The 22723-nt window shown below is 47.7% G+C and overlaps 1 protein-coding gene across 2 annotated transcripts in view; it reads left to right on the forward strand.

Moving 5' to 3' along the window:
- The window catches only part of TRPC5 (transient receptor potential cation channel subfamily C member 5), a 97785-nt gene extending 75062 nt beyond the window's left edge, over window positions 1-22723 (forward strand). For both annotated transcript variants that reach the window (XM_038122967.1, XM_038122966.1), the window contains 4 exons: window positions 12977-13183; window positions 14050-14091; window positions 15770-15859; window positions 16548-22723. In XM_038122967.1, coding sequence (XP_037978895.1) covers window positions 12977-13183; window positions 14050-14091; window positions 15770-15859; window positions 16548-17282 — 1074 coding nt within the window. In that variant the 3' untranslated portion in view covers window positions 17283-22723. The remainder of the gene's footprint in view (window positions 1-12976; window positions 13184-14049; window positions 14092-15769; window positions 15860-16547) is intronic.

Consider the following 22723-nt stretch of genomic DNA (forward strand, 5'->3'; position numbering starts at 1 on the left):
AGTTCTTGACTCAGAGAAGAAAGAACTTTTCTGCCATAATTTTGTTGGCTTTTTCCTCAGTTGTTTCAGACTTCAATAAATACCTACTTCCAGGAGTGCCCTGAAGCGGTTTCAGTATCGATTATTTTTCAGACAGCCCATTTTTCTCCTTTGCCAAACCATAGTTTGGTTATGGCAGACACCATCTTTCACCAAGAAAGCAAACAAAATCCAAATGCAATCCCCCAAATTTCCATACCTCCCGTGTGTTTCAATATGGGAAGATCAGAATGTTTTATACAAGCAGCACAGGATGCAGTGGGATGTTATGCACTGCCAGCTCCCTCATCTCAATACCTTCCAGACATGACAGAAATACCATCGGAGGATGGGAAGAGGAATTTGTCACAATCACAAGAGGAAGGACAAGGGAACGATGTGAGAGTGGCCAGGTGGCTGCATCATTTGTAAGTGGCAGAAAGTAACTGAGTGGGTGATGAGGACACTTTGTGTGATGGGCTGTTTCTCATCAAGTCATACAATCCTCCTGCCAGATGCTTTTTTTTTTTTTAATAAGGGGGATAGTTGATGTTCCCGAGGGTGCAGGTGCATTTTGGCCCTGGGGGTGCCCTCTGGGGCAGGTACACTTGCAGGGATTTAAGGTGTATTTTCTGACAGCCTGTTCCTTGTGGCCACACCTGTGATTATTCTGGGGAGTCAGGCAAGAATTACTCACTGGAACTGCACCAAGAGTTGTGACTCTGCAGCAGCAGGAGCAATATCAGTGGAAGAACAGCAAGCAAGGGCTGTGCAGGATGGAAACCACAGGCTGTGAGATGTTGGGCAGAGCTGCAGGTGAGCTAGGGTGAAAAATGGTGCACAACAGCTCTGCACCCACTGGCACATTGAAGAGAGATGTGAGCCCTCACAGCCTCAGATGTTCTAGGATAAAAGTACAAAGATGCGTAATACCTCAGGGATTGCTTACACCACAGTGAGCCTGAGAAAAATTCCCTCTGTGTCCCATGTGTGAAGGTGTTGCAGCCTCGAGTGTGTGATGCAGTGTCCGTGTGTGATGTTGGAATAATGACTTCAGCAGCGAGCATGAAGTTACAAAATTGTTCTGTATATTGTATTTTGTATTCTCCTGTTGGTTGGTTTATCTGTTATTTCAAGCTAGCTCATCTCAGACAGCTGTTCCTGCAAAAGGCTGCAGTCTTTAAAAAAAAAATAAATTTAAGTGTGTCTCTGAGAGTAGTGTATGTCTAAATTGGAAATTAGTTGCCAGTGTTTGGGTTGCAGGAATCAGGGCAATGGGTACCAACCTCAGGATGCAGTTTTAGAGGATGAAATTAAATGGAGTGGATTAACACAAGTAGTTAAGGACGAGAATGAAGAAAATAAATATTTTGCATGGCCAAACAAAAGCTGTACACTAAACAGAAATGGCATGTGCAGCTAAAAATAAATAAAAGTTTGACTGTAAGTATAGGGATATTAGATATGGAATTTTCTCAATGTTTGCAGACTAGAGAGCTTAAAAATTAAGGCAGAGAGAAACATAAAGATTTTTCAGCTCCCTATTACATTGTTTCCAAGATAACTTTGGATTTCCCCCAGGTGGCAGTTTCAAACTTTTCTTCTTTTGCAAAGCACACAGATTCCTCCACTTTTCTGCAGCAGCTGAACTCCCTCAGCACCATGGCAGTAATTGCTACCCAGTTTAATTCACAACACCAGCAGAAATTCTCTTCCCCACTGTGATTTGTGACCCTCAGGACTGTCAGAAAATGTTCCTCTGCTTGCACAACCTGTGCAGTTATTACCTGGTGGCTTTGCTAAGGAGGAATTTTATGAATCAATAAACTTAGTTTGAAATACAACAGCTGCCCAGTCCCTGCATGTGGCAGATTTTGGGGTGGTGGGTGTTCCCCTAGAGAGGTAAGGCCAGCTCCTAAATCTGGTCTCAGAACTAAGCTCTTTTAAAGCATCAGAAAGTGTTCATCTCACCAGGCCCATTTCAGCGCCATTAATTTGAATTTCTTAGAAATTAAGCCATCGGTTTTTAACTCTGTAATACAGCAGGAAATGAAATTATGCTCTTGTTGTTTTGCCAGCACAAGCTGGGATCAATATTTCTTGAAGCTTTTTATGGTGCAGTGAAACAAGGAGGTTCTGGAAAGAGGATGAAACGGCTCTTCCTTGGTTTGCCAGCTGAGTGAAATACCCCTCTTTGTCCCTCAGTTTTGTGGCCCTCAGAGCCTCCTGCTGACCAACACACACATCTGCTGGTCACTGCCCACATGCAGAAGCGTTTGAGGTGCAGGTGACACGCTCACACCTTTGCTTTATTCTGCAGCACAGCTGTAATTACCCAGGTCTCAATTACCGCGCTCCTCAAGCTCATCTGTGGATCAGCAATAATGGATTGAAATGGGAAATTCGCCCACGCTTAGTCAGTGCCTCCAGTGACACTTGGACAGGCAGACAGGACAAGGGGGAATGGCCTTGAGCTAAAGGAGCGTGGGTTTAGATCAGGCATAAGGAAGGAATTCTCCCCTGGGAGGGTGGGCAGGCCCTGGCACAGGGTGCCCAGAGCAGCTGGGGCTGCCCCTGAAGTGTCCCAGGCCAGGCTGGACAAGGCTTGGAGCAGCCTGGGACAGTGGAAGGTGTCCCTCTGGCAGAGAGTTGGAATGGAATGAGCTTTAAGGTCCCTCCCAACCCATTCCATGACTCCATGATTTCTGTTCCATTTCCCATGGAGTGCAATCCGTGGGAAGAAATGCTGGACCCCCACTCCTGTTCCCTCCCGAGGAGCTGTAGCCCACCTCTGGAGCAATGGGATTGATTCCCAAGGCTGAGTGCTCTCTCTGGACCTTGTGGCTGGATGTGGGGGGACTCCCAGCAGATTTTTATTGGAAAGTGAAGGGAAATATGCAGCAATGGTGTGCTGGGATGCTCCCATACAGCCTGTGTGTGTGAAATTAGCCCTGGAGCCTCGCTCCAGACTGGCAGGCAGCTTAATTGCTTTTTGTTAGCAAGCTAAAGGATTCATTTGAAGGTGTAGAACTGTTTGTCTTTTTGCTGGCTTTGGCCTAATTACATGTAACCCATGGACTTGAATCACATTGTTAATATTCATGTGGTGTTTGCAGAGCCTCTAAATAGAGGCACTCGATGTGCTCCAGCTTCACATGCTGCATCTTCTGTTCTTAGACCAGACAGAGCTCGTGCTCCATCCTAGGATCCAGTCCTGCCTCTCCTGTGAGTACTGGCAGCAGAATCAGGAGGTTCAGCCTTTCTGTTGCTTTTAATCTTTGAAACCACAGGAGTTTATGTGTCCCTGAGAACCACCGGGGCCAAACCATCTTGGGGCTTATTCAGGGCAGAAAAGTTACACCTAAGTAAAAAAAAGATGAGCTTGCAGTCTGTAGATGAGCCCTGGCTGATTTCAGATATTCCAGGGAGTTTGCTGGCATTTATTTTTGGAATTTTCAGGGCTGGGCTCTGGGGATTTCTGGTGTGGTTGACACCCCAGTGCCCTGCCTGACAGGTCAATAACTCTCTGCCCATTACGTGTGAGCAGCACAGCAAGGTTTGCTCTTGCTGCATGATAGAAGTTGAAGTATCCAGATGGAACCACATAGGCTGCAGCCCCTGCATTATCCCATCTTTTATTTAGGCCTGACAAGCTCAATTAGCATTATCTTGTGCTTCTGCATCGAGGGGACTCTTGTTAGAAAGGCAGGAGAAAAGAGAAAAAGTGAAAGATAACTGGAGAATATTACTGAGGAAAAAGCAGTGAAATACTAAAGGGGATTTATCTGGGAAGAGCTTTCCCCTGGTACTGAACAGTGGAAACAGCTATATTACTAAGAATTCTCTGAAATATGACTTTTTAGACGCCAGTGCTTCAGAGATTTCCTTTTGCAACACGCTGCAGTCTTGCAAATAAGTTGATGCTGATCATATAGGTGAAAGAGGATACACATAACTACTCCTAATTAAATGGGGATGTGATTGATAACCTGTTTCTGTTTGCTGGTCCTGTTCCCTGTAGCCATTCAGCTACAACCCCTGCTTTTTGGAGGTGAAAACAGTATTCTCTCCTGAGTCAGTGCTATCTGCACAGCTCAAGGTTCACTTACAGACTCAAGCAATCTCATACATTTATAATCTGTCCCTTCCCTTTGGCTCAAGGATGTATTTAAATGGTCAGGACACAAGATTTTTTAATTTTTGAGCAATTACTCAATTTTTGGCAGCTAAGCTCAGGCACTGCATTTAAGTGACTGTGTAAGCAGGCTGCCTTCCAGAGGTGTTGGGCACCTGCTGCTCCCTCTGGTGCTGTGACCTTTACAGGCTCAGTAAAACACATAATCCAGCCCCACTCCTCTGCTGAGGAAAGGCAGTTTATGGGCAGTCATAAAAGAGCAGAACACTGAGGCATTTGGTGCCTGAATACTTGCACAGAGTCGTGTTCCTGCCAGGAGCAGGGAGGGGACATGAGGAGCAGCAGCCTTGCCTTTGGTTCTGAGCAGATGAGGGAATTCTGAGGGGGTTTGGGGAGGTGAAGCCTGGTACCTCCAGAGCCCCTTGCAAGCCCCACAGGCTGTTCCAGCCCAGTTTCACAGTGTTCTGCTCCATCCTCAGCAGGACACCGTGACTCACTGGATGGGTTTTGGGCTCTGCCCGTGGTTTGTCCTTCCCCTTTGAAGTACACCTGCAGCAGCTCAGCTGGAGGAGGCAAGGTCAGACCAAGATGTGGTGAATTCTGCAGTGCTCCTTCCTTCCAGGGCAAGTTTGTGGCAGGGAATCAGCCTGGCTGTGTCCAGCAGAGAATCCAGGGTTCCCATCCACCTGCAGTAGGTGGCCTGGACTGACAGACTGAGCACCCTGAAGCCAGAAGAGAGAACTGAGTTTGATTCCTAAGCTTTGGGAATGGTTACTCAGAGAGGAACAGGCACTTTCTTGAGCCCAGCAGTATCTCCAAGTGTAATGCAGATATGATACCTTTAGCAATGAGAACTTTATGGACTCTTAGAATGGCTTGGGTTAAGAAAAGACCTTTGAAGATCAAATCCCAGCCTGACTGGCTATGCAGAAAAAAATCAAAGACAATCTTCTGGAAATAGGGCAAGTAAAAATGAGGCTAAGTTTGTTTATTTTTTGCCTTAGCACTAACAGAGTCATCAGCACTCAAGCACTTTGGGCTATCCGTACCTGCTCAGCCCTCCAGTTCTCCAGGACACGTGAGAGTTACTTGGTTTTGACCTGGCTGGAGGTAGTTAAGTTATCAGCACAGATGCCCCTTATCTCTCTGACCTTCAGGATGAAAAGAGGCTCTTACCAGGCAGTGATGGAGGAGAAAGAATAGGTGGCAGGAAGAACAAAGCCTTGGTGATATCTTCCTGCTGAGGCTTTTAGAGAACTGTTTCTCTGCATGACCTTCCCACTGCTCCGATTTATTTGACTATTAAAATAAAAACTGAACTTAACTGGAATATGACTGCAGAAACAAAAAGGTGTCAGTTCCCATAATTTAACTGCAATAAAACCAGCACAATCCCCAGTTCTCTGTGTTTTCTCCAATATAATATTCCCTGGCCTTCTCATTAGCTATCGTTGCTTCCATCCAAGATGCTGCTGGGAGATGAAAAGTATTTGATATATATCTATATATGTACATATAACCTAAATACATCGTGGAATGCAGCGCATTGCAAGCCATAATAACAATTTTAATTATGAATATCTTCTGCACATGGAAGTTATAAATAGCAGAGATGCTAAAGCATGCATTTTCCAAGTACAAACAAACTGATTCCCTGGGGCTGGGAGAAGCATCCAAGGTTCTGGGCAGGGATGGCCAGGGCCACAGCTCCTGTGACAGGTCTGCTGGGCTGTCACCCAGGCGGGAATGTCCCTGCTCTCTACCCGACCTGGTGTGTTCAGAAGCCACTTGTGGTTTTCTTTTCCATTGCAACCAACCCCGTTTCCATAATTCCTGAGCCTCTTTGGCTGTGCTCCAGAGATGGAGTCCTTTATCCAACTTAAAACAAAATGCAGGTCCTGTGCTGCGTCTTGTTGACATTGCACTGGCCATTCCCAAGTGGGGGCCTTGGACACTGCAAAATTAAGGAAATTTTTCTTAACTTCCTCCATTACAGTATGTTCTTTCATGGGCTCTGCCATGGGATCTTTCCCAGCTTTCAGATTCTGAAGGCTCACAGTCCCAGTGATGGTTTATCTGCTATATAAAACTTTGTATTTGAGATTTTTTTCTCCCTTGTGCTCTGTTTGTTTTCCTCACCTAAGAGCCTTGCTGCCTTTTGCCAGACAAGGGTAGCTCTTGCCTGAAGTCAGTTACTTCCATCCTGGTCTGAGCATTCACTTTCCTTGTTTCCCAGTGCTAGTATTTATTTGTGAGTATTTCCTCAGGACCTGCCTCTGCTCCTTTTCTGTGCTGGAGCCAAAATCCCCCTGTGTCCCCCTTGGAGCTGCATCCCGGGGAGCTGCTCTCCCTCTCCCCCCACCTGCCCTGCCTGCTGCTGCAGGGGCTGCTCCAGGTGGGTTTTCCCTGATTTTCCTCTGCCAAGGGCTGGCTCCTCCTCAGAGCCACTGCAGCTGCTGCCCAGGACTTGCCTTGTGCTCCTCAGTGCTTTCGTCTCTTCTCTGACTGTCTCATCCCCTAACTGTTCTAATTGCTTTTCCTAATGCTAGGTTGTCCTCCTTTAGTAATTTTTCTTGTATTATTTTGGAGATTGATCCTATTAAGTTCTTACCCCTCAGTATGTCATCCCCAGCTTTCAAAGCAATTTTTTGCCAGCTGCAGCTGAATTACCTATGCATTAATTGACTTTGTAGCTTCCTGATTTTCTCACAGACTTTTTCTTTCTTTGACATCCTTTCTTTTGGAAGAATGTTAAGCTCCACTTACGTCAAATAGCCTGCTTGGAATTTTGCTGCTTGCTTCTCTGAGCTTGTCACCAAACCCCCGAGCTCTGCTGATGTTATTTCCAGTTTGCTTGACACATATTACAAAATTAACAGCTTTGAAACAGCACAAGAATTGCCTGTGTGGAGTTCTGCAAAGATTAAATTTCTCCTGACCCTCTTTCTGCTTTCTGTTCAGGACACACAAGGGCATCTTTCTTGTGCTAGCCTGCTTGAAAGCCAGCCCTGATATATTTTCTGTGCAGTTTACTGCTCTGGGTTTAGCACAGAGCAATAAAGAGGCACGTGGAGAGAGAAATGTATTGAATAGAGTCTAATGACTTCTCTTAGGCTTTGCAGCACTGCTAATTACACAGCAAAAAAGGCACCTTTGAAGTTCCTGTGCCTCGGGCAACCAGCCTCCCTTACTCAGTAAATGTTACATCTCCTCCTTCCTTCCGAGAGCAAGGCACAGCTTGGGCACATCCTAATCCTGTGGGGCTGCTGGTGGCTCTTCCTTGGGTGGGACAGCAGCAGAGAGCTGCTCCTGCTGCAGAAATCACTCCAGCTCCTGCCAGCACTCCTGGCACAACTCGAAAGCTTCCCATCCCTCCTTCAGAGGCACTCAGCCACAGCCAGACAGCCTGGTCCCCAGGGCATTGTCAGAGCCATCTATATCTGCATCTGACAGGCAGCAGCCTGATTTCCAGCCTAGCCCACTGCCTGTTGTGTAATAAAACACAAGAAAGGCGCACGCAGCCCTTTTCGTGCCAGCCAGAGTGATGCTGGAGATCTTTATAGGTTATTCCTTCCAAGTGGGGGTGAGGAGGATTTGCATCCCAGGAACTCCGAGAGGAAGGGGCAGGAGCCCTTTGGCACCTCTGCGTGGCACAGAGGAGCTGGAGCATCATGGAGCTGATCATCCTGGCATTGTTTGACAGTGGAAAAATTGGAGGATCTCAGCATGCCTGGCTGCTGAGCATCAAATCACCCCAGCATTAGATTTCATAGAATCATGGAATGATTTGGGTTGGAAGTGACCTTCAAGATCATCTTATTTGACCCCCTGCCATGGCAGGGACACCTTCCACTGTCCCGGGCTGCTCCAAGCCCCGTCCAGCCTGGCCTTGGGCACTGCCAGGGATCCAGGGGCAGCCACAGCTGCTCTGGGCACCTGTGCCAGGGCCTCACCACCTTTACAATAAAGGAATTTATCTTAATATCTAACCCTGCCCCTGGGAGCTGAGGGTTTGAACCACAGCTCTGCAGCAGCCTGATCCAGAATGCAGGGACACTTGCAAAATCCACAGGATGGCCAGAATCCATCTCAGCCCTGAACCAACCGAAACTCGGGGCTACCCCAGGGCTTCCAGGGGTGTTAAGAACTTAAGAGCCAGGAGATTGGACTCCAATGCCTTGATTTGCCACAGGCTTTCCACAGGATGAGCTTCAGCTGCTGTGTGCTAAGAGAAGTTCACAGTGATTCCCTGCACCAGCTTCCCAGGCACGAGGGAGCTGGAATAACTCAGGGAGAGCTTGAGGAACCTGGAGCCTGTGGCAGAAGTATCCACCTCATGCAGAAAGCTGACAGCATCTTCCCAGACAGCTGGGTCTGTGGGGCTGGGTCAGGACTCACTGCTGTCATTGGCAAAGTATGATCCAACCTGTATGGCCCAAGGAGGAGAGGTGATGGAAATCTTTATGGAAACATCTCAGAAACTGTAAACAACGCATCTTCTACACAGAGATAAGGATGGAGATTAATGTCTGAATTACCCTGGATAATTAGTGTAGCAGGTAATCATTTAAAATCTGGCACATCTGTGAATACATCACTTTGACTGAATTAGAAAATATTTGCAACTGCTACAGTGAAATGGCTTCAGCCATCCCACAGGGAAATCTTTGTGGGAGATTAATTCTCACTTCAAATGGCAGAGATTTGCAAGAGGATTATGTGGCCAGGATGACACATTCACATTGTGATAGGAAGTGAGACAAGTTTTTTTCCTCACAGCAGAGCTGAGTGCTGGTTTCTTTGAGTTCATGTATTCTTTGAGCTTGAGGGCTCGGCCCTCTTAAGTGTGGAGTGTTTGATAGCTGAAAGGCTGAGCAGTGCTTGAAAGGAAATGGTGACAAGAACAAGGGCGAGAGAGACAGAAGCTCTCAAAGAGAGGACACTGAAATCCCAACTTAGATTAAAATTCCTAAAGCAGCAAGGTCACGCTGGCAAAGCTAGTAAATGTGGGGTTTTAGCTTATTATAAATGTTACCAAAGAGTTGTCATCTAAGAACACTGCATGAGGCAGCACAGCTCTGGGAGGATCCTGTTCTCACTGCTCAGACTCAGGCAGCTCCCAAAAATGTGTGTCTAGCCCAGGGGCCAGCAGTCACTGGGGGAACACCCCAAACCTGGAGCACAGCTGGTGGGGCCACACTCCCAGCCAGTGCAGGGACTGATGTCCTGGCTGTAAGTCCCAGGTGCTCCAGCTTTGAACTGGGAGCAGAACAGGTACTGAAGTGGTTTTTTGGTGCTCAGCACAGGGAGGAGAGTTTGGGGAGCTGTAGCTTTGTGTGAGGATTTTATTGCTTACAGCACTAAGGAGAGCTCTAACCAAGAAAATGGTGGTTTCCTGGCACACAAAGACATTGTCAGTAAAACTGAAGTGTCTCGTTGTTGTATATTTCCAACACAAAACTGCTGCCAGGAGCTCTCATCTGATTTGCTCAGGTTCACAAAACATCAAGGTGAATAATTGAGACAGGCTGCGTTTGCAAACTCTGGGGAATTTGCAGCAGCAGAACAGAGAAGGGGAGAAAAGATACTTTGAGCTTTGTACAGAGGGTCTGGTCTGTCTTTTCAGAGAGGTTATGGTGCACTTGTTGACTGAGACAGCACAAGAAGAAACACAGGTGGGGTGAAGCCAGCATCCACAGACACACCCAGACAAGCAGGGATTTGTTCAGACCAGCCTCAAAACTTCCCAAGGGAAAAGCCTTGCTGAGCTTCACAGCTCTCAGCCATAGGAAAGCCGGTGTAGTCACAGAATCCAGAATGGTTTGGGTTGAGATCACCTTTTCCAACCCTCTGCCATGGGCTGGGACACCTTCCATGAGACCAGGCTGCTCCAAGCCCTGCCCAGGCTGGCCTTGGACACCTCCAGGGATGAAGTGTCCCATCCAGCTCTTTTAAAAATGATGGAACAAAAAGTAAAAAAACCCCTCTGCTTCGTGCAGAAAAGCTTTTAAAGCCTTGCCCTTCCTTTCCCAGAAAAAAATTGCAATCCCCAAGGTAGAGATTTGCCTTACCTTCCTCTTCAAGCAGCATCCAGCATCCACTGCCAAACTGCATCTGCCCAGGACGGGCCCTTTGATGATGTGCTGAAGGAAACTGCTGCCAAGTCCCCACTCCTGATCCCACTCTGACGCTGGGCCTTTGATGGACTCTCGTAGAGGGGAGGGGTGGATTTATCACAGAATATCACAGAATATGCCAGGCTGGAAGGCAGCACATTCACACCTACTCCTGTGTTGACAAAGAACTTCAAAGATCGGTCTCTATCCAAAATAAGTCTTTGCACTGTCCTTCAGTTCCTGCCTTGCCCGGAGCTCCCCAGCTGCCCCAGGCAGTGCTGCCAGGTTTAGTTCCTGCTCAACCCCAGCAGGGCTGTGTAATTCAACCCTGGGCTCATGCAGATCTTCCTCTACAAAATGCTGTTGATGCTCAGACCAGCAATGTGCAGCTGCCACTGGGCTTTTCCTGGTAAAGAGCGGGGGAGGTTTAGCTTGGATATCTGGAAAAATTCCTTTTCCTAAAGATTTGTCCAGCACTGGCACAGCTGCCCAGGGCCGTGGTGTGGTCCCCATCCCCAGAGGGATTTAAAAGGAGTGTGGATGTGGCACTTGGGGCCAGAGCTTGCTTAGTGGTAGCCTTGGGGAATGGGTGGAGTTGATGATCTTAGAGGGCTTTTCCATGATAAATGATTCTATATCCAGGTGAGGCTCAGAAAGTGCAGCTCAGGCCCCTTCTCTCCCCCTCCCTGGTCCCTCTGGGCTCACCTGGCCTGCAGTGCCCATCGTTCCTCTTGTTTCAGCTCGAGCTGCCCAGACCTGGAAAGGCTCAGGTGTAAAGATGGGCATGAGGGAGCTTTCAGGTGTGGGCAGGGAGCAGCCAGCCCTGCTTCTGGAAGGGGCTCAGGCACCTCTGCCTGGAACTGGGAGCAGTTGACACATAGGAGTTGTCCTGTGGGCTGGCAGACAGAGACAAATGAACTAAAAATGAGCAGGAGTATTTTTTTCCTTTTTTTTTTTTTCCTTTTCTTTTTTTTTTTAATGGTGGCAGTTATTCCTACTGTTACAAACTGCTTTTTTTTACTACCCAGGACTTCATTTCCAGCAGCATCAACTTGTGATGCTTCACGGCAATGCTGCAGCTCACCTGTTTATGGGGTGTGGTGGTGTTTGAGGAAAAAAGGGCATGACAGGCTGCACCTCTGAGCTTCCCTATGGCTTGAAAAGAGCCCCTGTGGCAAACTGGCAGGGGACAATGATGTTCTGGGCTGGTTCAGACCATCTGCAGAGATTAATGTGCTCCCGGGCCACTGAGACAGTTCTAAATCCAGGGCTGCAGATAATTTGAATACATTACCAAAATGGAGTTCAGCTGCACCTCACTGTCAAAATGTGAGCATATTTTACCCGTGTCAGGGCGCTGGAGCATGGCCAGAGAGCCAGTGTAGTAATTTTTTGGGTAGATGTTCAGCAATATTTTATTAAACTCCCTGTCCTACACTTCAGTGCCTGCCTGCCAGAGCTGCAGCCAGCACCCCTCGCTCAATAAGCTGCTTGTTCCAGCCTCGCTGAAATCTCCTCAGAAAATTAAAGTCCTGCATTGTCCTTTTCTCCCACCTTGTGCTGTTCTTAGCCTGAATCACCGTGGCTCTGGCTTAATCTGGTGTCAGACACCGTTCACGCAAATGCCGAGCGGCTGAAATGTCACAACCATCAGCTTAGCGCTGCTCTGCAGTGGTAACAGCACACACTACACCATTTCAGCTCAGTCTACTGGTGTCAGCTGTGTTCAGCACTAATTATTTCCCCCCCTTTTCTGTCTAATGTCAGAATTTCTGCAGAACCTACAAAACAGTGGCATTTTTTTCAACTTTAAAACTAGCACAAAGCAGCACGAGATCTGTTTCGGGTCTCTACAGCATCTGTGGCTGCAGGGAGCTGCCTCTGCCCTGGTGTTGAAGGGAATATGCACTGTTACTGGGTTGGCTCCACCAGCATTCAAAATTGACTAAATTTTGCTCCCCAAACCCAGCTATTCTGAAGTCTGTAAGGTCAGGCTCTTCCATAACTCAGGATTCCTTTCCTGGGGACTTTATGGACCCTATGTCTGTCTGTGCAGCTGTGAAATGATGGTGTTAACTTCCCACCTCCACTTTGTTGGGGTGAAAAACACTAGGGCACAGCAAGCCATCATGGTGATGATATAAATGCAAAAAAAACCACCAGCCCAAGAGTAAAATGTCTCCTGGCTTCTGTAAGGATAATGCAGAGGCAAAATGTAAAATACAGCACACATAAAATGTGTCATTTCCTTATAAGAGCAGAATTAATGGAGGCTATAAAAAGCAAATCAAAAACCACTATGGAAGACCTTTTTCCCAGGGAAGAATATGAGAATTCATTGGATTTAGACATGAGGAACAGTGGTTTGTGATAATAAAAGTGCTAGCAAAGAGCAAAATAAGAAATGTGTTTTCTTGCTTCTTGCATTGGTGAACTAATAAGCACAACCTCTTAAGGACAAAGCTGGCCTCTAGCACATGGAATTCTCCTTGCTGGGTATTGCTCTCCTCTGGTTTCTCAGTGGTTGGTATTTTTTCACTCCAGCTACATTTCACACCAATTTTTTTATGTCCACCCCCAGTGAGGGAGATGTAAGGAGTGACACTGCTCTGCCTGCAGCTGGAGAAATCCCTCACACCTCCCCTCCTCAGCCTGGCTCCAGGAACACCTGCCTGCAGCTGCTGATGTCTCTGCCCTCCTCTCGCAGGACCACGCGGACATCGAGTGGAAGTTTGCGCGGACGAAGCTCTGGATGAGTTACTTCGACGAAGGCGCCACTCTGCCCCCTCCTTTTAACATCGTCCCCAGTCCCAAGTCAGTCTGGTACCTGTGCAAGTGGATCCACAACCAGCTGTGCCCAGGAGATGACTCTGACAATGAACAGAAGAGGCACGAAAACCTCAAAACATTCACAGTAAGGAGCTCACGGGCTTGTGCTTGGTTACTGGAGAATGTTGGGGATATTCAGGGTCGTGAGGGATCAGCAGAGGGTTGCTCGGTCATCACTTGGTGTCTGGGTTTGAAAAGCCAGGTGTCTGCTAAGGAAGGCAGGAGCCTCCTGTGAAATGGGGAATGTAAATCCCCTCCCTCCAAATTATTATGATTTTGAAATTAAGAGGCTCTCAGGCACAGATATGGGAATAGGAATAACAGTTCCTTACAAGGAAAACTAAAATAGAAATGCAGTAGCACAAACAAACAAACAAACAAACAAAAGCAACACTGCCAGAGTCAGAGCAGGAGCTGCCCCGCTGTGGGTCAGGGTGGTGGCACAGTCCCATTCCATGGTGGCTCAGCCCTCCTGCAGGGCCAGCTGTGCTTCTGCTGGAGCAGGGATCCTGGACAAGGGTGGAGTTTTCCTCTGCAGCTCCATGGCTGCTGGAGATGGGCCTGCTCTTCCTCTGGGAATGCAGGGAGCAGAAAGCTGCTCCTCTGGGAATGCAGGGGGCAAAGGCTGCTGTGCTGTTCCAGGGTCAGATTGGATCCAGGTAGGAATGCTGGGCTCCTGCCCTGGGCAGAGCATCTCCCATGGGATGATGGAATTTGATCAGCCCTGCAGGGACACTCAGTGGCCATGGACAGCAGAGATCTCCTGGAAGGAGGATTGGCTGTGGGAGAGATAAAGAAACCTGCCCATGAACAGCAGAGAACTGCCCCAGCTCTGACAGATGACAAATAGAACACACACCCCCAGCTGAACCTGAGACACTTGCTCAGAGCCATGGGGAGCTCTAAAGGCAGGACCAGACAGGTGACACCCCTGTGCCTTTCTCTTTCCAGGAACGTCATGCTGACAACCTGATTCAGAATCAACACTACCAGGTAAACTTTTGGGCGCATAAAGTTTTTCCTTGCTATTTCTTTCTCCTTCTCATTTTCCAATACTTCAATTCTTGCTTGCTTCCAGAATATATTTTGATAAGTGTAGGTCCTATAAGAGGATTTAGCTTATCATGGATTAAAGCATTTCCTCGTTGGAGGTGGATGGTTCAGTAAATCTGTCCTTGCCTTTCAGCCCCTCTGGAATAGTGGAAAACTTGCAGGTATCAGCGTGGCTGCTGAAGTCAAGGTCACATCCCCATTGCCATCAGGCTGTCAGGACATCCTGATTAAAACTATTTCTGCAGCATTTTTACACTCCTGAATTGTTCCTCTATTGCTCTTTTTTGTAAAGCACCCCTAACTCAGACTGTGGTTGGGATATTCTTTTGTTTGGGACAGCTCGGGAAGGAGGAATGATTCCTTTATTGAATCTTGCTGGTTTGTTTATTCTCAGCCTGCCTGTCATCAAGTACTCATTAAACTCAACGTACAAAAGGATGAAACTTCATTAAAGACACCAGCCTCAGCCCTTGAATTCAGTGGGATGTATTATGCCAGCACGCTGGAAGGAAAAAAATTATCCAAAACGTTAGGTTAGGCATGTTAGGCTCCACTGCCAAAAGCCATTAGTAATTTGTCTTACTTAAGACATCTCCTGCTTTCTGAAGAGCACTTTTATCAGAAGTTGGTAGTTAACATAATTAGTCACCTTTGACAACTGACATATGGTGCTTTCTGACTTCACAGCACAGCTTATGGCTGCGACATTGGGATCTCTTAAAAACCTCCCAGCAAAGCCTCGCTGCAGGCACCATCTTCAGCTTGGTGTTACTCAGAATTGTTTGTGAAGGGGGGAGATGCAGGGCTGGTTTGGAGTAGTCTCTTCCCTGCACACAACAGGCACAAAGAGCCTGGGTGTGTTTTAGCTGGCACAGATAAATGTGAAGCTCAAAGCACCACTTTGCTTCCGTGAAGCCATCAGGGAGGGACATGAGCAGAGAAAAATGGAGCTCATCCAACCAAAAGCATGGAGTGTAGCAGACAGGTGACACAGAGGAGTGAGAGTCCCTGGAGAAGTCACTGAAAGTGTGATTTGGCCCTTCCAGTGCTGCCCACGCATGGTGCAGCCACCCTTAAAGGAGTTTCTGCCCTTAAGGAACACTCAGGCAGCTGCAGATGTGGTTGGAGGTGAATGTCCATTGACCCATGGGGTTCTGGCTGTTTTTCACATTATTTATTGCTAACATGGCCTCCTTGGCTTCCAATACTTGATAAACCACCTTCAAATGCCAAATTTAGTCCATGACGGTACGCAGTGTGCACATGAGATTGGTAATTGTAAAACCTTTCAGCAGCTGAGATTAAGAGCACATCCAAGAACTGCTTGGAGAGAGCACTCCAAGAATTTTTTTTCTCCATGACTTGCACGTCTACAAGCCCCAGCAGGAAACAACTGCTTTGCCTTTAGTTAAAAAGTGAGCATCCATAAGATGGAAGCTGCATCAGCCCTTCCCAAGGTTTGCTCTGCTTAAAAGGAAGCATTTTGTTTCTGGTGGCGAGTGGTTTTTAACCAGCAGAGTCAGGACAGCTGCTGTTGGCAAGAGCTCAGGGAAACGCAGCAAGAGCAGAGTTTGGGCTGAGCTAGCAATTGCATCACTTGGACTGTTTCCTATTCCAGGAAGTTATAAGAAATCTTGTGAAAAGATACGTCGCTGCAATGATAAGAACTTCCAAAACCAACGAAGGTTTAACTGAAGAAAACTTCAAGGTAATTTATTATTCCTCAACAATAATTTGTTTTATTAATTCAAACAGCCACTTGAAGAGTTTGCACTAACTTGTTAAGGTGATTTGTGATGTGTGGAAATAGGATTGTGACTGGAGCTGGGAATGTATCTGATGGGCCTGTGGTGTTTTGTGGGCAGGTCAATTATTATTGGGTGCCTTCCTATATGACCACCTCCCATATTTTAATATACAGTGTGCTATGCAGGCAAAAGCATTGGAAAAGAGTAGGAGTGAAATATGTGATTTGAGTCAACATCGCATTCCCATTCCTAATGCAGACAGAGCCAAAGAATGGGTTGGGGTTGGTGGATATTGAGAACACTCACCAACAAATGTAAAGTTGGGCCTATCAGCCAGACAGGATTCCTGCCATATTTCAGCACTTTTCCCTTTTCTGTAACTCTTTTATCTGACTTTTTGGGGTGTGCAGGGGGTGGGCAGAGGGGGTTGATCAACAGGGCCAGTCCCCAGCCTTTGGAAACAAAAGCCTTGTCCCCAGTTCTCAGCACTACCAACAAATTTCTGTGCGACACTGGGCGTGGATGTGATGTTCTTGTGTGATTTGGTACCAGCCATGGCACAACTGAGCAGCTCTCCTGAAGGAATGTGGTCATTCCTTCATGTCAGATAAGGCTGCTGGGAGTAACTCCTGTCTCCTCTTGCCCCAGGAATTAAAACAGGACATCTCGAGTTTTCGCTATGAAGTTCTTGACCTCTTGGGCAACAGGAAGCCCCAGAGGAGAAGTTACTCCACCAGCAGCACAGAGGTGTCCCAAAAGGAGGAAACAAACGAGGATGGTGCTGGAGAAAAACCCAGAACCAAGAGCGTGTCTTTCAATGTAGCCAACAAGAAAAAAGACTTCAACGTATCTGCTCTGATTAAAACCATGTCTGGGATCAACATGGTGGAGGAGAAGCCAAAAAGCAACGGGATCAGCAAGCGCTCCTTTGTGCGGAACGGGAACAGAGTCCAGAGACTCTCCAGCTCCAAGAAGGAGTCCTTCAAGAGGCTGGGCCTGCTCTTCTCCAAGATGAACGGCCACGTCCCCGAGCCCAGCTCTGAACCCATGTACACCATTTCAGACGGGATCATCCAGCCACACTACATGTGGAAAGACATTAAATATTCTCCCATGGACAGAGAGAGGGAAGAGAATTGTTCCAAAAGTGAAATTAACCTCAATGAGGTGGCCTACAGTGGGAACACGAGACTTACAGGACAGAGCAAGGAGTGCCCTGTGGTTTGTACCAGTTCCCTTCACTGTGCTTCCAGTATTTGTTCCTCTAACTCCAAACTTATAGACTCGTCAGAGGATGTGTTTGATTCATGGGGAGAGGCCTGTGACTTGTTTATAAACCAGTGGAAAGACGGGCAGGAGGATCATGTTACCACTCGGCTCTGAGCAAAGCTCTCTTAACTCTCACTGCAAAACTCAGCCAAGTATTGGTAATTGTTTGCTCTCATCTGGTTCAGCATCACTGTTTCCTTTCTGTCCACAGATGAAAAAAAAGTGTAAACCTACTTATGTTATAGCCTATTTTATAGCCATCTGCACCTTTTTTAATTTACTTTTGTTACACTCACTAATACTAAACTAATGGTTTCACCATTTATAAGGTTGCCATAAACCACAGGAATCCCTTTGGATGCAGTCTTAGTCTCCAAACCCCACAGACTTCAGGCATGCAGGTGGCTGAGGAAAGGATTTCTCCAGTGCTCCCATCATCATCCCACCCCAGCTGGGTTTCAGTGCTGCTGTCCAGCACCATTGGCTCTGCATCCTGCTCGGTGTTGCTCATCAACACAAACAGCTGTTCAGCAGGAGGCTGAGAATCACACTGAAAATGTTACTTAAAAGGGTTTTGACCTATAACTGGGGTTTTATTTTTTTGTTTCCCTTAAGCAATATGACTTCTGATTCTTTTGGTTGTGCTTGTTTTTTCAGGCCATTATATTAATATTGTATACTATTGCTGAATATGAGATCCCTTTGATCATCCACCTGGAACATGTTTTTGTTGATAACATATTTGCTTATTTACCTAATTTCCCTTTTGGGGAGCAGAAGGACCTTGCAATTAGGCTGACAGTGGGAGCCAGCACCTGGCCTTGCCTCCATCTCCTGTGTAGATGAACTGAAAAAAAATCAACCCAAACCAACCCTGGCTGCTTGAAATACAAACCTCAGAGTAGTTTCTAATAGGCTGAACCAAAACCCAGCTCTAAGCCTTGCCCTTATTTTGCAATTCCTAATTTTGCTTCCATACTGCATTCACTTTTTGCTGCCTCTCTGATGGGTGTCGGGGAAATCTATCTCCTGAGGGAGAGCATCTTCCCTGGGCCCCTGAGCTGCAGGTCTGAAAAGCAGCCTAAGCAAGAGCTGCAGCAGCATGGAACAGCTCTGCAGGTCCTTCTCTGAGGTGCAACAAAAAAGAGTGTGGCAGGAGGTGGTCTCTTTTATTATCTTTTCTTTCCCCAGCTGTGGGGGTGTCTGGACAGAGCTTAGCACTGTCACTGTTGCTGTCCCAACGAGCATCAAAGGTGGGGAAAAACCCCATCAAGGGCAAGGTGGTTGAATTTTAACAGGGATTTTTTAGGGGGGTTTATTTTAAATTTTTACAATGGGATGCTTGACCTTTCTTCTGCAGAGTTGCTAAGAAGCACAGATGACTGGCACTCAGCACCACTCAGAGCTGTTCTTGGTCAGCTGCTTCCTTGGAGGGAGCAGATCCTGCCAGGAGCTTGGGAATGGGTTCATTGCTGCCCTCATTCCTGCTCTCCTGCCAGGCTCTGCTCCCAGGAGGGGCTGTGGAGCATTTCCCCAGGGGGCCTGCCAGCAATCACCTCACCTGGGAACTGGGTTGTGAATTGCCTCTGGAGAAACATCATGCTGGGAAACCTGCACCTGCCCCTGGAGCAGGTCAGACTGCACCAGCGAGGGGCACGAGCAGCTCTGCTGGCAGCACGGAGGGTCAGGGGGATGAGAGATGCTGGAGCGCCTGCAGCTGGGCACGCTGCCTGAGTTTTAACCCTGCCTCCCTCCTCTTGTGAGGGAAAACTCCCCTTGTGGGGTTTTTCCTTTGGGCACTCGTGCAGCTTCACCCAGCAAGTGGAACACAGAGAGAAGTGAGTGCTGCAGCTGCTGGGGCAGAGCTGAGGTGCCAGCACCCCGAACCCATGGCAGTGTTCAGTGCAGACCTCTGTGGCTCCAGGACAGCCCTGGTGTTGGGATAAATCAGCAGCAAGGAGCAGAGACTCCAAGCCATTTCTGTATTCCTTGCTTATAATGACAGCAGTCTTGTTATCAGCAGGCAGTGTAAAACCCCAAATATTTAAGCCTCTGGATGTGTTAGTTAAGGCAGAGTGAAAGGCATTTTTGTATCAACAGATTTTGGGCTTTCACACTAATTGCAGGGTTAGAGTTGTCTTTGAAAACTGCATTTCCTCTTCCCTCATGGAAGGCTGAGCAAGCTGACATTGGTGGTACACAAGGAGACTTGCAAAACCCAAGGGGGGAGCAGCTTGCTGATCATTCCATCAGGAAATCAGGCACCCCTGGCTGGAGGAGCAAATCCCTCGATGGGGGAGAGCCACGGGCAGAACCCACCAAGGCAAGGCTCACAATAAAAGCCCCACAGGTCAGGGAACCAAACTGAGCACGTTTCTGCAAAGATAAACATTAGCAGGAGCTGCTGCAGGGGGGTGAATTGGGGTCCTTTGATGGCTCACCTAACCCACACTGCAGTCTGGGAACTCTGCTTGACGTGGGGCCAGCGAGTCTGTGCGGCATTGCCTGGGTAAGGAGGAAGAATGAAAACAATTCAAGTACAGTTATGCAGATTACATCAGCTGGGCTTGAAATTGGGCCAGAAACTAGGTTTGTATCCTTGGACAGCAGAAAGGCTTTGAAGTGTTCAGTGAGAACAAGCACCCAGCTGCTGGTGACGCTCACACGGTGTCACTCGAATGCGTTACCAGGTACAAACAGCACAAAGAGACGGAATTAACTCAGCAGTGCTGCCCCCAAAAATGCAAAAATCCCTTCCCTGCAGACTGTGTGAATCACGTTCCCCTGCTGGTCCCGAAAGGGCAGGGCTGGGAGCTGCCACATGGCAGTGGGTAGCAGATCTGCAGGCCCCCAGGGCGTGGCTGGAGGGGGAGATGCTCTCGTGGCTGGGGCTCCCCTGGGCTTTGTGTCATGACTGAGATCCTTCCTTGCTCCCAGCTACGAGTGAGTCTGAGCTGACTCTGGAATTCAGCACAAATATTTGATTTCGCTGTGATTAATACACGTGTCCAGGAGTTTGAAAAACTCAAATTGGTCCCCCCAAAAGGCAAAATTCTCTTGGATTGCATCTATGCATCCCTGTTGATAGCAATAGACTTTGGAGCAGCTGGTGAATTATTATTATGCTAAAACAGGAGCTTCAGGGGAGCGAAATTGAAGTAGCTTCGGAAAAATACATTTGATAAAAAAGTCCCCACCCAGGTTTTGCTTAATTCACTTGCAGCACAGTATTTGGGACTGCAGCAGTATTTTTCTGCTCTCAATTGCTCAAAAATGAAAGCATGTTTTAGTGGAAGTTGTTCTTTCCTGCAGAGAAATCAGTGAATGACCCCTGTGCTGTCTCTGCAAGGGCCAGGGTAGGAGCTGATGGCACACTTGAGTTTCTCCTGTGAGGAGTTAAACCTTTCCTTGGCTCAGCTGGTTCACACCTGGCCTTTATTCTGTGGGCTTCAAGAAGGACCCTTGTACATCTGCAAGGAGTTTGGAGCTAGGAATAACAAATTTTTCAACCATTTGCCCTTTCTTAGGTTTCTTGCTCTTGAAGTTGAATTTTTTTCTCACCTCCCATCCCAGTGTCATTTTCACCTGGCGTTGTTAAACAGCACACCTGCAAATGGTCATGGAATTATGGAGTGGTTTGGGTTGGAAAGGACCTTAAAGTTCTTGTTCCAGCCCCCCTGCCATGGGCAGGGACAGCTTCCATTAGGCCAGGTTGCTCCAAGCCCTATCCTTGGACACTTCTGGGGATGGGGCATCATCACCAATTAAAAAGTTAACAAATAACACCCAGAGTTAAGAATTTAATAGAGCTGGGAGGTGTTTGTACTCAGGTCAGAGATTACCTAAATTGCTTCAGAAACAAGAAATTAACTGAATCATCAGTGCAGGTTATTTGGATAACTGCATTTGTACATGGCTCACTTGCTGGTAAATATGTAAATACTCCTGTGTTTGTACCCGTGTCCCCTCAGAGGAAGCATGGGCAGGTTCAGAGCCAGGAGGGAGCTCAGCTCCACTCCCTGCTCTGCCTCTGCCTCCCCCTTGACCTTGGGCAAGTCACTCAGCCTCTCGAATGCCTCAGTTTCCCCATCTGTAAAATAGGGATAATAATACTTACCTACCTCGCAGGGGGGGTTAGTTCATTGTTGATAAGCACTTTGCAATTTAAAGGCGCTATATACAGTACGTAGTTAACGTTGGTAGCAGTAGTATGTACTCTTATTTTCTTACAACTAATTCAGGTTAGGATTTAACTGTTATGTCTGTTATGATAATTTTCCATGTAGGAAACTCGCATGGTTTCCCCATGAAGGGAATTTAGGGGACTTCTGCAGCAGACAGAGAGCAGGAGCAGCATACCCTGGAAGCCTAAATTCTGACACCTTTGCTTTTGTGATTTATGCCTCACCTCAAATGTCACCTTCCTGTATTTGTGTTCCACCCCTTTCCCCACAGCCCATGTAACATGATTTTTAGCAGAAACAGCCACTGTAAATATTAAGAGTATTTAAATAAATATATTAATGTATGACTATAAACCCTTACCTTTGAAAGAGGTTAAAATTGGTTGGTACAACAGGATTCTAAGCCCAGGGGGGCTCCACAGGCAGCTCAGCCCTGGAGCACACCAGGGTAGGGCTATAGGGAAATTTCACATCGTCACCTCTGTGATGACCTCTTCTCACCCCATCACTGGCAAGGGCAGCTCACCTGGGTGTCACAGGAGGACAAGGGAGGCTGTGACTGGAGCAGGGTGGCCCTGCTGCCTGGTCTGCCCCAGGAGAGGGGACAGCAGCTCTGGGCACCCACCCAGGCAGCAGAGGGTAGCCAACACCGTGGCTGCTGGAGGAGCCTGGACAGCTGGACACTGTCCCCTGCGTCCCTGGGAGGAGCTCCTCACCCAGGTTTCTCTGTACAATGTGTTTAATTAGTGTTCACTGTAGATAAAGGTCTTTGGTTTGAGCAAGAGGAGCTTTAAGAGGGGACTGGCAGGGCAAGGGCACTCTGAGCTCCCTGCCAGGGACAGGAGCACATGCAGGTCCCTGCACTGGGGACCTGGATGCTAGTGACAGGGATATCTGGACAGTGAGCAGCAGTGTAAGCAAGGATCTGAATCACCTCTGGGGTTTCTAGCAGCTGGAAACCACCCAAGCACTCACTGCTCTCATACCAGGATGTGTTTGTCCCGTTTCCCTTCCCAGCTTTGCTTTGGTGTTACTCCTTTCCTTTCCAAAGGACCAAAATCCCAAAGAAAAGCATGTTTCAGTTAACCAGGAGGAGTTCAGTGATGGTTCAGCTCTCTTTTAACCAGTCAGCTCCTCCTGCAGTGCCCAACCCTGTCCCACAGGCAGGCAAAGTTCTGTGCAGCCTCCGAGGCTGATTCCCAAAGGATCAGGAACCCCCTCCCACCTCTGCTGCGATTCCACACACAGAATGGCAAAAATCCATCAAAACCATCCCAGCCACCAGGGCTGCCTCGAGTTTATGAGAGTTGGGTGTTAACTGAGACCTCCAGGAGGTGTTCTTGGGATGGGGGCACCTCCAGGCCCCTGGCA

Source organism: Motacilla alba, chromosome 4A (assembly GCF_015832195.1).
Source record: "Motacilla alba alba isolate MOTALB_02 chromosome 4A, Motacilla_alba_V1.0_pri, whole genome shotgun sequence".
NCBI classification, from domain to species: domain Eukaryota; kingdom Metazoa; phylum Chordata; class Aves; order Passeriformes; family Motacillidae; genus Motacilla; species Motacilla alba.